General features: G+C 54.8%; 5 protein-coding genes across 5 annotated transcripts; 2 read left to right on the top strand and 3 right to left on the bottom strand.

The window, feature by feature from the left end:
• The first annotated feature begins 201 nt into the window (after positions 1 to 201).
• On the top strand, positions 202 to 1,187 carry MYCTH_2306072 (uncharacterized protein). The gene is made up of 3 exons (XM_003663811.1): positions 202 to 370; positions 542 to 684; positions 841 to 1,187. The coding sequence occupies exons 1-3, from the start codon at positions 334 to 336 to the stop codon at positions 1,096 to 1,098; spliced, it is 438 nt and encodes a 145-aa protein (XP_003663859.1). The 5' UTR covers positions 202 to 333; the 3' UTR covers positions 1,099 to 1,187.
• MYCTH_2306070 (uncharacterized protein) lies at positions 1,187 to 3,371 on the bottom strand. Its single transcript, XM_003663810.1, has 3 exons — positions 3,159 to 3,371; positions 1,560 to 3,092; positions 1,187 to 1,449 (listed from the first exon to the last, which is right to left on the bottom strand). Exons 1-3 carry the CDS (start codon positions 3,332 to 3,334, stop codon positions 1,275 to 1,277), a joined length of 1,884 nt encoding a protein of 627 aa, XP_003663858.1. The 5' UTR covers positions 3,335 to 3,371; the 3' UTR covers positions 1,187 to 1,274.
• A 1,695-nt stretch (positions 3,372 to 5,066) lies between these two features.
• On the top strand, positions 5,067 to 7,169 carry MYCTH_2306068 (uncharacterized protein). The gene is made up of 4 exons (XM_003663809.1): positions 5,067 to 5,084; positions 5,161 to 5,233; positions 5,327 to 5,669; positions 5,849 to 7,169. Exons 3-4 carry the CDS (start codon positions 5,393 to 5,395, stop codon positions 6,763 to 6,765), a joined length of 1,194 nt encoding a protein of 397 aa, XP_003663857.1. The 5' UTR covers positions 5,067 to 5,084; positions 5,161 to 5,233; positions 5,327 to 5,392; the 3' UTR covers positions 6,766 to 7,169.
• A 98-nt stretch (positions 7,170 to 7,267) lies between these two features.
• MYCTH_2127657 (uncharacterized protein) lies at positions 7,268 to 8,902 on the bottom strand (the record flags this gene model as incomplete). Its single annotated transcript, XM_003663808.1, has 4 exons — positions 7,268 to 7,351; positions 7,440 to 7,645; positions 8,621 to 8,723; positions 8,807 to 8,902. The coding sequence occupies 4 exons, from the start codon at positions 8,900 to 8,902 to the stop codon at positions 7,268 to 7,270; spliced, it is 489 nt and encodes a 162-aa protein (XP_003663856.1).
• A 564-nt stretch (positions 8,903 to 9,466) lies between these two features.
• Positions 9,467 to 11,772, bottom strand: MYCTH_2306064 (glycosyltransferase family 1 protein). Its single transcript, XM_003663807.1, has 4 exons — positions 11,557 to 11,772; positions 10,801 to 11,414; positions 9,939 to 10,685; positions 9,467 to 9,852 (listed from the first exon to the last, which is right to left on the bottom strand). The coding sequence occupies exons 2-4, from the start codon at positions 11,358 to 11,360 to the stop codon at positions 9,555 to 9,557; spliced, it is 1,605 nt and encodes a 534-aa protein (XP_003663855.1). The 5' UTR covers positions 11,361 to 11,414; positions 11,557 to 11,772; the 3' UTR covers positions 9,467 to 9,554.
• Positions 11,773 to 13,392: the final 1,620 nt, after the last annotated feature.

The raw sequence follows: 13,392 nt of genomic DNA, 5'->3' as shown, positions 1-13,392 counted from the left end.
GTTTATTCGTCTATGAAGTATCTTCGTGCAAGTTCTTTGTTTCGGTTAATGGAGGCGTGTGTTGTCAATTCAAGGGAGCAGTAATTAGCAGCTTCCTCCCAGCATCGCGACTTCGCTCTAACCCTCTTTTCGCACTGTCCCCACTTTTCACTTTCTGGTCACTTGAACTTGTGCGCAACCGTGCTCGCCCAAGTAGCATGCATCGTCAACTCGCGATATGAACCAAACCTAATTGGCAGCCTTCGGTTGTCTACAGTTTATATACACATACAAGAACAGAAAACAGCTTATCTCTGTCGGCATACACAACCGCAATCTCGTTACGATCCATTCATGGATCGGGATGCGACTTCGGCCACCAACCTCCTCGGTAAGTCGCACACCCAGCTGCACTCATGCCATGTTTGTCATTGGCGCATGAAGGAGCCTTGTTGGTGCATCGTGCATCAATTCAGGTCGGACCCTTCTCGGTATTGTCCTAATAGCATGAGATCTCCTCCTTAAACTTCTCTCTTAGGAGACAGAAATTAACCCGGAACAGAGAGGAAAAATATCCTCATCGCCGACATTCTGACCTCGGTGCGCGACTACTTCAACCTCGCGCTCGCCCCAGTTGATGACACGGCCTCAACTGGGCAGACGGCCGAGCGGAGCCTGGCAATGGAAACGAAGTTAAGCGCAATGGTATGTATATCTCGCCGGTCCGTTTAGTTCCGCGATTGCGCGCATTTGGCTGTTTAGTCTTCTCGCATCGCTCACAACCCCCCCACAAAAAAAAAAAAAAAAAAAAAACCTTCCCCATGGACTGGGTAATTACTGATCATATACATATATATATAGATCAAATCGACCGAAGACCTCGTCTCCCTGAGCCGCAGGATCCGCGAGCTGTGGATCATCGGCGCGCTCAAACCCGTTACCGGCGAAGCTGACCAGGGTATGGACATGGACAGCGAGCAGGTATTCTCTCTCCTCGGCGCCCTCCGCGAGCGGCAGCGGCAGAGCTTGCTCCAGCACGCGGCGGCGGCCGGCGGTGGGTTCACATACGAAGTGGGCGGACTGGATGGGCCAGCGGTGCCAGGATCAGAATCAAAATGATTACCTTGTTATTAAGTGGATAATAAATAATCGAGCGAACGAGATCAGTGTCACAATATCGCGTTATGGAGAAGATCAAGACATAGTATTTTGATTTCCGGCGCCTCGTCTGTCTATCAAGGGTAGAGGAACATGCGAGGCTAAGCTCGAGTGTCGTTTTTGTTTATTATAGTGTTTTATGTGCCCACCTCCTCCACGCCATCCGCTTCATCACCCAACTCCGTCTCCAGCGCCTTGGGTACCTTCTCGGTCCGCTCTGACCGCTCGTGCGACGCCTCCACGCCACCGGCAGTCACCCAGAGGAAATAGTCTGTCCGGAAGTTGTCGACCTGGTTAAAGAAGAGATGGAATCTGGCCGCGGAGCGCACAATTTGTTAGCACAATCTCTTTTCACCCCCCTTCTCAAACAGTTAGGTAGCATAGTGAGTTTGTATGTGTGTGTGTTCATCAAGCAGACTTACGAGTTCTCCTTCTCCTCCAACTCAAACATCCTGCGGTAGATGTGCTCGTCCTTGAAGGCCGCGATCTTGTCCTCCCACTTTGAGAAGTCGATGGGCTCCTTGCCCAGCGAGGCGGCCTTCTTGTTGTACTCGGTGAACATGGGCCGTTCCAGCATCAGGCCGAGCCCGGGCGCCTTGGGGATGCTGATCCGCCTGGGCCCGTAGCTCTCGGTGATGATGGACAGGGGCGCGCCGCAGCGGACGACCATGACGGCCATGGCGACCATCTTGCGGATCTGGTGCATCATGAAGGACTGCCCGTGCACCTTGAGCGAGAGCCACTCGGTATCGCGGATCGTGATGGGCGTCGGGTTGACCTGGAACGACTTGATGTGGCGCTTGGCGGAGGGGTCTTTGAAGGACTTCATGATGGTGTAGTTGTGGAAGTTGCGCGTGCCCAGGTAGAGGTCGAGCGCCTGCTGCAACCTCTGGATGCGCACGGGCGAGACGCGGTACCGCCGCTTGGCCGCGACATACGCAGCCTTGATCTCGCGGAGCGCGCGCTCGACGGGCGTGAGGACCGGCTCGGCTCTCGGTCCTCGGGCAGCAGATTGGCCTTGTGTTTCGGACGCGCTGTTTTCGAGTGGGGCCCCTGCTTCGGCACTACCCCCCTCGGCATCCTCCTTAGGTTTCTCCTTCTTCTTCTCCTCCACGTCCTCCTCCTGCCCTTGCGCCTCCTTCATTTCTGTATCCTCGCCGGCGTTGGTGGCCGCCGCTGCGTCAGAGTCGGCTTTCGTCTGCGCCCCCTCATCGCCGAGATCCTGGTCCTGCGTGTCGTGGAGCTTTCGCAAGACCTCGGCCCTGACGTCGGGCTCCAGCTTCTCGAGAATCGGTTGGATATCGTTCTTCTCAACTTGTTCCCAGAAATCCTTGACGTCGTTGAGGCGCTCGACGTACTCGTCGTAGACTCCCTTCTCGTTGGCGGACTCGGCGAGCTTCTTGCCCAGGAAACTGCGGGGCAGCGGCGGCAGCAGCGAGTAGCTGGGCATGAGGTACTCGTACCAGCGGGAGTCGCAGGCCTGGTAGCAGCTGAAACCGTTGCTGGTGCGCTGGATACCCCACACCCTGATCTGGTCCGGCAGGTGCGCGTTGATCTTGTCGACAATGTCCTCGTCCTCGACGATCAACTTCAGCGAGAGCACGTTGCCGGCCGCGTGAACTCCCTTGTCCGTTCTCGCGCAGCGCACCAGGCTCGACTTCTTGGGGTCGTCGGCGTTCGCCTTGGAGATGGCGCCGGCGGCGACGAAGGCGGCAAAGATGTCGCCCTCGATCGTCTTGTCCTTGTGGTTGATCTGGATGCCGTGGTAGCCGGTGCCGGCGTACCCGATCATCACGGCGACCTTGCGCTTCGGCCGGCGTCCCTCGGCGGCGATCTCCTCGGGGGTGAAGGTAATGCTCATGTAACTGCTACCCTTGTTGTCCTCGTCGATCACCTTGCGGCGTTTGGCATTGCGGTCGTTCTGGACTCGCTCGCGCTTGTCCGGTACCGGGCCTCTGTTACCTCGTTAGGTGTCGGCGTTGGGAAGCCACCAAGCAAATGGCAAATCACGGGCGACCTACTTTGCGCTCCCGAAGCCGGAATGCTTGCGCTTCTGCTTGTCGTTGCCCCGCTCTCTGCCGCCGCGGTTTCCGCGGTGGCCATTGTTCGTCTCGGCAGGCGACCCAGCGGCTGGAGCCGCGTCTGGCGCGCCGGACTGGCCATCTGCCACGGCGCTGGTGGTTTCGTTGGCTGCCATTGTGCGAGTCGGCAGATGAATCTCATCGCGGTTGCTGGCGGTCCTGCAATCGAATTTTTGGCGCGCGATTCTGACTGCAGACTCCAGCATGCACGCGCCAATCGTGGCGGGGCATGGTGGGGCATATCCTGCGTGGCTACGCCTTTAGTTAAGCTTGTATGTATGTTCCCCCCACTAAATGAACTACAGAGAACTTTGCTCACCATCGTCTAAGATCTCCAGGAACATTCTTGAATCGTGACAAATCTTTCGTCATGTCTATTCTTTTGCGTTCAAAGATGTGTTCCTGGTGGAGAGTCTCCGATCGATTTCCATCTCATATTAAACGACGTCATCAGCTTTAAACATCGATCGGGGCCAGGAGTTGATGGAGCCAAAAAGCACCGTCTTTACGAATCGCATTTCTGGCATCTTGCTTGTGTTGTAACTTTGACATGTGTTGTCGCCCCTAGATGAACTATTGATGTGTTTTGGGATTCATTTAAGGTAATCACTATTAAGTAATTGCTCCTGGCGAAATCATGGGAAGCCCTGTGTTTGCCTGGATAGCGAGAATTGAGAATCGTTTCACGTCGCCCTGTTTGTCCGCCCTGCTGTGGTGATGATTGCAAACTCTGGTCTGTTGCAGGTGAATTCTTTCGAAGGTGGGTATCGTAGTCAAACGATAATCCCAAAGTGGCAGAACTCCGGGTTAGCTGAACCGATGGGGCCGTACTCGATGCAACCTTAAGGCATGTTGAATCAAATCTTGACCCTGCGCCCTTCGGTTCGCGCGGCGCGGCAGCAAGCGACATCAAATTTTTACACCTAGACTGCTGTGCACTATTTTGTATGCCAGGTTGAAAAGTTAGATAACTGTGTAAACCCGAGGGTAGTCCCATGATGATTGGCAAGCTGACATTGACCTTAGACCCGAGAAGTGAGAGGTGGATGAGTCTTGCTTTTTTACCAGGGAGAGTTCAAGGCATTAGGGATATGGACTGGTTCCCTTCTGTTACCCTATGACAAGCATAACTACTCACTTGGGTAGTTTGGCCGCAGAGAAATGGCGCACGGAGGAGCAGATACAGGGGCAAGCGCTTAGGGGACAATGACTAATGCCGTCGCCGACCCATTTCTCCAGCTAAAGCGCCAAGGAAGGGGTATTTGTCGATCAAACTAGCGGCGGCACGGACGCCACAAGGCGAGGTCCATGCAGAGCCGTCGTGCGGCGGAACAGTCTCGCCCGACGTGCGTGGGCGGCACAGCACTACAACCGAGTAGTGTACGGACCAGGCAACAGAAATTGGTGTAACCTTGGCAATCTCACCAGCTCACCGGCTCACGATCAAAAAGACCCTTATCCGTATACTAGTTTCCTCATGACACACGCTCGATACCACGTGCATGCAAGCGCGTACCTCCCTTACCTCCGTATGTACAGTACATACCTGCTTTAGGTAAGTAACATGGCATGGATATACTGTATGTACAGTTTTACTCTGTATGGTTCTGCTGAGAGGTAGGGAGGTTGTGTTAATTACACAGTAGGCCACAGCCTGGAGGCTATTCAAGGTATGTATGTATGTACAGTATGTATGTACGGATACAGTACTGTACATACCTAATCACCCCAGATGCCGTGTAGCAACGTATGGACAGGGGATTGCACCACGTCGTAGTGTACGGCGCAATTTGCTGTCAAACGCCCCTGTTTCTGCACTACACTACACGATTACAACACTAAGTTCCCCGCAGGCCGACTACCACAGTACAGCATTCCGCACCTGGTCCCTTATCTCCCGAGGCAATTCACTAATTAATTACCTACTCCGTACCGTACTTAGCTACCGGCTTCCACTAGCCCGCCATGATCTTACTTTTCCACGGTTTCGCCCCGTCCGTGGTCTTCCCGTCACCGTACGTACTTTTTCCTATCAATGCGTATGCAAACAGCCTAATTACATGTTGGCTGACCCATAGCGCACCTCCCCCATCTTCAGGAACACATAGGCGGTCATACCATCCTCTCGCAGAGGGTCCGGCTCGCTGAGCCGATTGCTTTTTTCTCTGACGACGATGTTGGAGTATTATTACATCCTTCTCTGGGCACCTCTCTACGCAGCCCTTGTCGGTGCTGATACAGACCCTCTACTGATTGACTGCTACCGATGGGACGGCGGGGTGACTGCCAACAACACCAAGTGCCCCAACTCCAATGCCTGCTGCGGGCCGACCGCCACATGCCTGTCGAACCGCCTTTGCCACAACGTCGGCGACGGGCCCGACCTGTTTGTGCGGGGGCCTTGCGCGGTCAAGGGATGGGATCCCGACTGCGCCCAGATCTGCAAATATGGTACGTACGCCCTTCCATCCCCCCCCTCTCTCTCCCCCCCGCCTCTTCTCAACCTTTTGGTGGTCCTCTTGTCATTGCGAAACTGGCGACACGTGAGGTCTGTGTCGTCAGGGATACTCGCTCCAGGGACCTAACATTGGAATACCCTAAATTAACATGCATGATACCTCTCCGAGCAGATGAGCAAGGTGGCGTTTTCCCGCGCGTCACGATATGCGCCGACGGCAGCCTCTGCTGCAACAACGACCCGCAGTGCTGCCAGGACGGTAAGGGGGTATTTCTCGACGAAGCCGGAAACATCGCTTCGGCCAGGGCGACGGCCGCCACAACAAGCTACCCCCCCTTGGGCGGCGGGCCATCGAGGTACACCCTCACTCCGTCCGCCAGCACGACGACGACCCCCACCGCCCGCAGCGGCAGCAGCACCAGCAATAGCAACAACCCTTCTTCCATGCGCGCATCGTCGTTCACGTCGGAGCCGGGGGAAACGGCCGCGGCGATCGCGTCTTCTGCGTCATCGACAGCCACCCGGACCACCGCCATCGACCAGCCGCCCTCGGGCGTATTAGGTTCTTCTTCGAACTCGGGCTCGATCTCGGAAGATGACGACAACGGCGGCGGCGGCGGCGGGGGCAACACTACCGGGTTCAAGATCGGCCTGGGGCTGGGGATCCCGCTCTCTGTGCTGGTGACGGCCTGCGTCGTCTACTACCTGGCCGCGCGCCGCCATCGCTCCCACTTCGTTAGCAGCAGCAGCGGCAGCGGCGGCGGCGACTCGCCAGCCTCTTATTATCAACATCCGTCCGTGCCGCCGCAACAACAGCAATATCCGGGCTCAGCAGCGCACTCGCCGGGGCCGGGGCCGGCGTATTACGTGTACGGCGGCACCGTCAAGGAGACGGGAACCGGTCCGGCGGGGCAGCAGCCGACGGTGGCGGTGGTGCCGGTGGAGGCCCAGGGCCAGTCGGCGGCCGAGCTGGATGCGGTTGGTGCGGGTCGGAACGGGGCGAGGGAGGAGAGGTATTATAACCACGGTGTCGAGATGGCCCGGGGGTGGTATGCGCCCGGAGGGCCGGGCGGGGTTGTGAAGAGTTAGGTGACTGGGTATGCAGGAAGTGCAGGCAGGTGAGTTCTTACTATCAGGAGTTGAAGTGAGGTTAAATATCAGGTACAATTTACTTCGGCATGGAGAGTGGAACTGTAAAGTGTTTGCTGTGTGCATATTCGCCGCTTAAAGAAGCGGTTGCGGTGGTTTTTTTTTTTTTTTTATCAAGTTCTTTTCTCAATGAAGTTCAGGCACCTATCTGGGCATCTCGGTAGCTTTTGAACACTCTTGGTGACCAGCGATTATTAGCTGAGATTGTAATTTTCGTCCTGCCCTAGTGTCCTTCCTTCCTGCACTCTGTTTCTTGCCTTTCATTACTCACAATGACGCTTTGCCACGGATTCATAAGGTTGTTAGGTACCTTTGTTTACCATTCCCTGGCCATCCCGTGTGCGTATTACCAGTGGTGCTGCCGAAGTTCACCTATGCCCATGTATGTCCGTGTATTTACCTGAAAAGAGATTGGCCCCTGAACGCATCAAAGGATATCTAATTAATCTGACGGAGCCTCGCAGCCCAGGGTCTCGACGGCCCAATCCTGGACCGCCTGCTCGGCGCAGCCGTAGCAGGCGCAGATCTATTTCCTTCAGGTCAGACACGGACTCTGGACAACAGAGACCACGAACGAATGATTGAATCAACAAGATGGGAAAATAGGAACTCACCGCCTCCTCGGCCTTGGCCAGGTCGTTGACGTCGACGCACTGCAGCACCTGCTCCTTTGTGCCGAACACGATGTAGGCGGCGAAGCACGCGTTGGCCTGGATCACGGGCCGGCAGGCCTCGCTGTAGGCGTCGCACGGCCCGGCGCGTCGGACGACGGGAGCAGAGCGTCCCACGGCGGGCGACGACGGCGCCCCGAGCGCCGTGGCTGTCAGTGTCGCGAGGGTCAACAAGAGGCTGGAGCTGCGCATCTTGCTTTTCTTTTCTTTCTTTCTTTCTTTCTTTCTTTCTTTCTTTCTTTCTTTCTTTCTTTCTTTCTTTCTTTCTTTCTTTCTTTCTTTCTTTCTTTCTTTCTTTCTTTCTTTCTTTCTTTCTTTCTTTCTTTCTTTCTTTCTTTCTTTCTTTCTTTCTTTCTTCTTCTTCTTCTTCTTCTTCTTCTTCTTCTTCTTCTTCTTCTTCTTCTTCTTCTTCTTCTTCTTCTTCTTCTTCTTCTTCTTCTTCTTCTTCGTCTTCCTCCCCTCTTGTTTGGTTGCCTGGTCCTGTGGTGGGACTAGAATCGAGGTGAGTTGGGGGTTGGACACTTGAACGATATTAATTACCTTTGTCAGTCGGTACGTCTGTAGTTAAATCGCTAAATCGCTCCCCAAGTGGCCGATGATCGCTTCGGATTTGAGTGACAAACCCCCGTCGGGCGGTCTTTTATATACTGCCACCTCCAGGTCTTCGAGCATGCCCCGAGATGGCTGAGGTTACAATGTTAATTATTACACTCTCGGCTTCTCCCACGCCTTCTAGAAAAAGTCGCTCGGCCGATGAACCAATATAATAACTGCATCGAATGTTCCACAGAAAATGAAGCGGCTCTTCCCTTCCAATCATTAGCCCTGACAAGTTCTTGGTATTATTCGTTTCCTTTTTTTTTCTTTTTTTTTTTGTTGGGGGGGGGGGGGGGGTTCCGCGGTCTTGGGTCCACTCTACGGATAAAACATGCGATGAGGGAATGTGTCCTATCACGGGCGGCAATCATATTGCAGAGCAATATCCAGGATATCCATCTATTTATTCTAAGGCAAAATTGCCTCCCCTCCCAAACTTCTCGGCCGTCTGCACAGGGTCCTTTTTGATTTCCTGAACCCACCAACCACACAACACCGTCGACCGCTTCGAAACGGGAGGCGCTGACCCAGCACGTCATCAACCTTGTCCTCGAGCGCCTGGTTGCCGAGACCGAGGAACTCGTTGTGGCGGACCGGAAGTATATTGCCGAGTTCGGCCGGGTCCGGCAGCTCGGTACATGGCAGAAGGGCACGTCGAGAACCGGCTTCACGGCCAGCCCGGACAAAGGCTTCTCGTTGCAAAACATACCTACCATACCATCCGTACCGTCGTCAGTGACTTCGCTAGCCCCTTCGTCCGCCGTGCTGAAGCGGACGCCCAAGAGCCTGCGGACGGCGGTGGAGAGCATGGAGGACAATGGGAGTTTTCTGCCGGCCATGTACCATTCGTCCACGAGGATTCACATGTTCTGACGACTCGGCTATGTGAGGGGGCATCATGAGAAAGAAGAGGTTTTTTTTTTGTTGGGGGGGGGGGAGGGGGAGGGGTTTCATCATAAAGGGGTAATTAATTAGGTATCATGGCCTTGGTCTATCGAGAGTGCTCTGACTAAGAAAGTTCACAGTAATTAGATAATTAAGTCAGGTTGTCCCTCAAGCTCATCTTCATCCTCTGATAGAGGCAGACATAACACCCCCTCTAACTCCTAGTATTATGTACAATTACCCTCCTCCCGCGAGTTACATCTCAAGGGGATTCCCTCCTTTCCTAGGTCCTCGTAGCCCGAGGTCAAGACCACGGGAGAAACATGAGGTCAAACAGAATGTACTAAGTCATATACCTAGGTATTCTGTATCTCTAGCAGCCGTCCCATCCAACTATTAATTAACCCACTTCAGGTATCCCATCATTCTATCGTGACCATAGGTATGTTATACCGGAGCATATAGAGCACGTAGGTATTATTAGTAATTGCAACGTATGGAGAGGAGATGATCCCCCTTGTAGGTAGAAAGAGAACGTTGCCCCTCTTGCCGACTCTGGAATAATTAATCCAGCTTTCACTTCTCGCCCTCCTCGCCCTCGTCGTACGACTTGAGCTCATCCAGGATGCTGGAGGCGGCGACCGTGGCGCCCGGCGTCTTGGCGCACAGGTCCGCCAGGTCCCGCACCCGGGCCCTCATCTCGGCCGCCCGGGGGCCCAGCACCACGTCGACCAGGATGGGCCCCAGCTCGGCTTCGGCGCACGAGGGCATGGCCTGCTTGTTGCCCCACCGGCCGATGCCCAGGTATTCGGCCCGGTTGGCAAAGTCGTAACAGTCGAGCCAGGCGGGGAGGATGACTTGCGGGACAGCGGAACTGCGAACATTGTTAGCTTTTTTCTTCTTCTTCTTCTTCTTCTTCTTTCTTCTTTCTCTGAAGAAACTAAGGGAGGGAAAACGTACGTCAAGGCGTCGTGGAACGAGTTGGCGCCTCCGTGGTTGACCGAGCAGACCACCGTGCCCGCCTGGAGCACGGCGGACGGCTGGGGCTTGACCCAGTCGACGATCCGGACCCGGTCCGCCTCGATCTCCCGCCGGAGGATTCCGTGGACCCTGGTGCCCGGACCGACCTCGTACATGGCGTCCTGGCCGGGCTTGTGCCGCTTGAGCTTCCACAGCACCTGCAGCTTCCCGGGCACCCCGCCGACGCCGACGTTGCTGCCGCCCTCGCCGCCCTCGCCGCCCTCGCCGCCGCGGCGGCGCAGGGTGTCCTCCCACGCCTCGACGGCGTCCAGCAGCACGCGGAGCGCCCGCGCCATCTCCACCGCCTCGTACTCCTCCAGGACCCGGTGGGTGCCGAGGCTGATGAAGACGGTGGGGCCGCGGCGGAGCCAGGCGTCGAGCTCGCCGTCGTCGTCGGCGACGGGGGCCACGGGGCGGATCAGGGGCCCGCAGGCGGTCAGGTGGCCCGGGATGACGAGGGGGAAGTCGATCTCGGGCCGGTTGGAGACGAGGATCTTGAGCCCCGCCGGCGGGTTCATCATCAGCGACTCGAACGTGACCAGCTCCGCGCCCAGCTTCTGCCGGGCGCGCGCCCGCGTCTCCCGGAGCCGGGTGTCGGTCAGGGAGAAGTAGATCTGCGCCAGGCCGTACACAGTGTTGGCGGGGATGTTCCGCCAGGGAACCAGGAACTCGAATGCCGAGCCCATGCTAAATAATAATTAATTAAGAATTGTTTCAGAAGGAGGTCGAAAAGTCGACAAGAGTCCAAAAACGCCAAGGGAAGAAAAGGAACGAATTCGTCAGGGAGGGAAAAAAAACGTACATGGGGAACTTCCACAACAGCGCGGCGCGCGGCTGGAAGGCGACGGCAAAGTCCTTGAGCGTGTTGGGCGACAGGACAATGTGCCTGCGCCCGAGGGCGCGGCAAGCGGTCAGGCCGGGGGCGAAGAGGCTATCGACGACGGTGATGTCGGGCTGGACCTCGTCGAAGATGCGGACCAGGCTCTTGTAGACCAGGTCGAACTCGGGCTGGTCCCAGGGCAGGAACAAGTGCACGAGGACCTTCATCATGGCCATGATGGACGAGAAGGTCGGCCGCTGGCCCATGATCCGCTCGAGCGCCGTGCGCGGCCCGTCCTTGTATTGGATCGCCTCCATGAAGCTCGGCCCGTCGAGCAGGTGGAAGGTCCAGGGCGCCGCGCCCGGCGTGCATTTCACCGAGTACTTGGACGACGTGGCGACATCGTTGGCGATCTGCTTGAACGACGCGAAGTGGATCTGCACGTCCTTGTCGAGGGCCTGCAGCGCGTGGCCGGCGGCGAGGAACACGTTCGCCTGCCCGTATTCCGAGTTTACCACCAAGAGGACTTTCTTCGTCGTCATGGTGGGACTTGGTTAGAAGTCTCCCCTCTCGGTGATTAGGTAGTCCTCCTCTTCCTTTAGGATGTGAAGCTGCGTAGTTGATAAAATACGTCCCTCTTCTTGCTCTTTTCACTTCTCTTCGATTTTTCTTTTATTCGCGACTTCTTAAAAAGAAGAGGGCGCGCAACTTGACGGTGTAAATTTCGGGTGTTCGTACCACCAGAGCTAAGTTCAGCTAATCGAGGTTATCATGGGACAAGACAAGCCGCGTCAGGCGGGCCTGTGCAGCTTCTCTACCGAGTATTTAGCTTCTGTTGGGTGTACATCCGTATAATCAGATGGATGGATTTCTGTGTACGGATTAGATATGGAGCCTTGTGCAGGCTCCGGGGTTTAAATGGTATGTATGTACAAGGGCCGTGGGAAAACTGAGATCTGATCGGGGCTTGACGAACAACAGGGGGGTTGCCTGGAGGCTTATGGTTTTTTTTCCCCCCTCCAAGCACGAGATACCTGATAGGGGGTTGTTGATAGGGAAAATCCCGGACCCATTAACATCAAAATGAAATTACGTGCCTACGTATATCCTTACACACGTACGATTTCCGCAGACTGAGGACTGTGTAGTATTTACACTGCAGTTATGTCAATTTCTGGAGTAGTTGTCCGGTAATTTGTAATGGCTCGTAATGATGGGCTGACTACCCTCCCCCCCCCCCCTGTTACAAACGGAACGAGGTGGGTCTCCAGGGGTTATAAAGGATGAAAGGATGATCCAACATGCACTGACCCAATGCTGGTTCTGCTGGTTGGTGGGCGGTTCAAGGACAAATTCAGAAAAGCAACGCGAGGTGGCATGCGAACAAACCCTGAGAGTCTAACGTGAGAGAGAAGCGAGATTAGCGGGGAATTTCAGCTCACCGACAACACTATACCGCTGATTTGCCTCGTATGTTTGTTGCGTTATGTGAGGTGGATGTACCTTGTAATGAGTGCACTTGATTGTAATTTTATTTTTTTTAAAAACAGAACGTGTATGTGCGTGTACATACAAGGCGCATCCAAACGTATAATGCAGCATTGTAGGGCGCTTTTAACTGCCTCCCTACCTACCTTAACTATACCCTAATCAGGGTACTGTACACTCGTCGATTTGCGGTTATGATAAGACTGCCGCGGGCCTGCCTTTAGTGTCAGAAACCGCTGGCTGATCAAACAGGCCAAAACTTGTCTCCCTCTCGGTCTAAAACCCAAGCTTGAATATGTTCCCGTATTTTTTCTTTCCTTTTTTGGATTCCTTTCCTTGCAGAAGTCAAAAGGAAAGAGACCCTGTTGGCGTACTTCGCCTTGTACGCATTACATACGACACAGCCGTCCCTGGACTTGCGGTGCTTCGTGTGTGTTCCTGTTAGCAAGGCGCCGTGAGGCGCCGCCTGTTGCCACCAAACTGAACGGGAGGACTCAAATACCCGGCTCAAAAAGTGTCGCCGCGTTTCTTGTCTGAAAATGCACTCATTGCCTTGAATAACCTAAGCTTTTCGGACGAGGAATAAATTCTCGATTTCTTTGGGCAGGAACTTGGGCCGCTGTGACTCGAGATGCCATCCTTACCTTGTCTGTACATGATCTAAAGGGGCAAACAAGCCTGGCAAAAAAAGGCAGAGAAGCTCTGCTGTGTCGCCACCTCTGGTCAATTTTGATGCTGGCGGCGGTGAAGCTGACAATGGCAAGGGGGCAGACCTTCATATCATTAGATACCGACATCTTGGCCCTCGTTTGTCCCCCTTGGAATTTACCACCATTTAGTTATCCTCAACAGTCAGTCTCAATAACGTGGCTCCTGAAGACATAGACCATGACCTTCTGCCAAGTCGTGGTACATCACTCTCTTAGATGTAGTGACGCATCATTTACACGTGTTAGGGACTGCCTTCATACGTGTCGGAAGCTATAGAGCTTCCAAACGTATTAGCCACGCGTTTGCCACAGCTGTATAAGGCTGTTCAACGCTTTGGCCAGCTCCTTTATCTATAAATAATCAGTCGTTTTATCT

The sequence above is a fragment of the Thermothelomyces thermophilus genome, chromosome 4, assembly GCF_000226095.1.
Source record: "Thermothelomyces thermophilus ATCC 42464 chromosome 4, complete sequence".
In the NCBI taxonomy this organism is placed as follows: domain Eukaryota; kingdom Fungi; phylum Ascomycota; class Sordariomycetes; order Sordariales; family Chaetomiaceae; genus Thermothelomyces; species Thermothelomyces thermophilus.
The sequence above is the reverse complement of the archived record's forward strand: the minus strand, read 5'-3'. Positions and strand labels throughout refer to the sequence as shown.

Bases quoted from the DNA above. Each gene is read 5' to 3' on its own strand.
- MYCTH_2306072 (XM_003663811.1), top strand. From the start codon at position 334: ATGGATCGGGATGCGACTTCGGCCACCAACCTCCTCG. The intron at 371-541 runs GTAAGTCGCACA...AACCCGGAACAG, and splicing joins TTCGGCCACCAACCTCCTCG to AGAGGAAAAATATCCTCATC. The intron at 685-840 runs GTATGTATATCT...ATATATATATAG, and splicing joins AAACGAAGTTAAGCGCAATG to ATCAAATCGACCGAAGACCT.
- MYCTH_2306070 (XM_003663810.1), bottom strand. From the start codon at position 3,334: ATGGCAGCCAACGAAACCACCAGCGCCGTGGCAGATGGCCAGTCCGGC. The intron at 3,093-3,158 runs GTAGGTCGCCCG...ACGAGGTAACAG, and splicing joins TCCGGCTTCGGGAGCGCAAA to AGGCCCGGTACCGGACAAGC. The intron at 1,450-1,559 runs GTAAGTCTGCTT...CTCCGCGGCCAG, and splicing joins TTGGAGGAGAAGGAGAACTC to ATTCCATCTCTTCTTTAACC.
- MYCTH_2306068 (XM_003663809.1), top strand. From the start codon at position 5,393: ATGTTGGAGTATTATTACATCCTTCTCTGGGCACCTCTCTACGCAGCC. The intron at 5,670-5,848 runs GTACGTACGCCC...CTCTCCGAGCAG, and splicing joins CGCCCAGATCTGCAAATATG to ATGAGCAAGGTGGCGTTTTC.
- MYCTH_2306064 (XM_003663807.1), bottom strand. From the start codon at position 11,360: ATGACGACGAAGAAAGTCCTCTTGGTGGTAAACTCGGAATACGGGCAG. The intron at 10,686-10,800 runs GTACGTTTTTTT...ATTATTATTTAG, and splicing joins CTGTTGTGGAAGTTCCCCAT to CATGGGCTCGGCATTCGAGT. The intron at 9,853-9,938 runs GTACGTTTTCCC...CAATGTTCGCAG, and splicing joins TCGTTCCACGACGCCTTGAC to TTCCGCTGTCCCGCAAGTCA.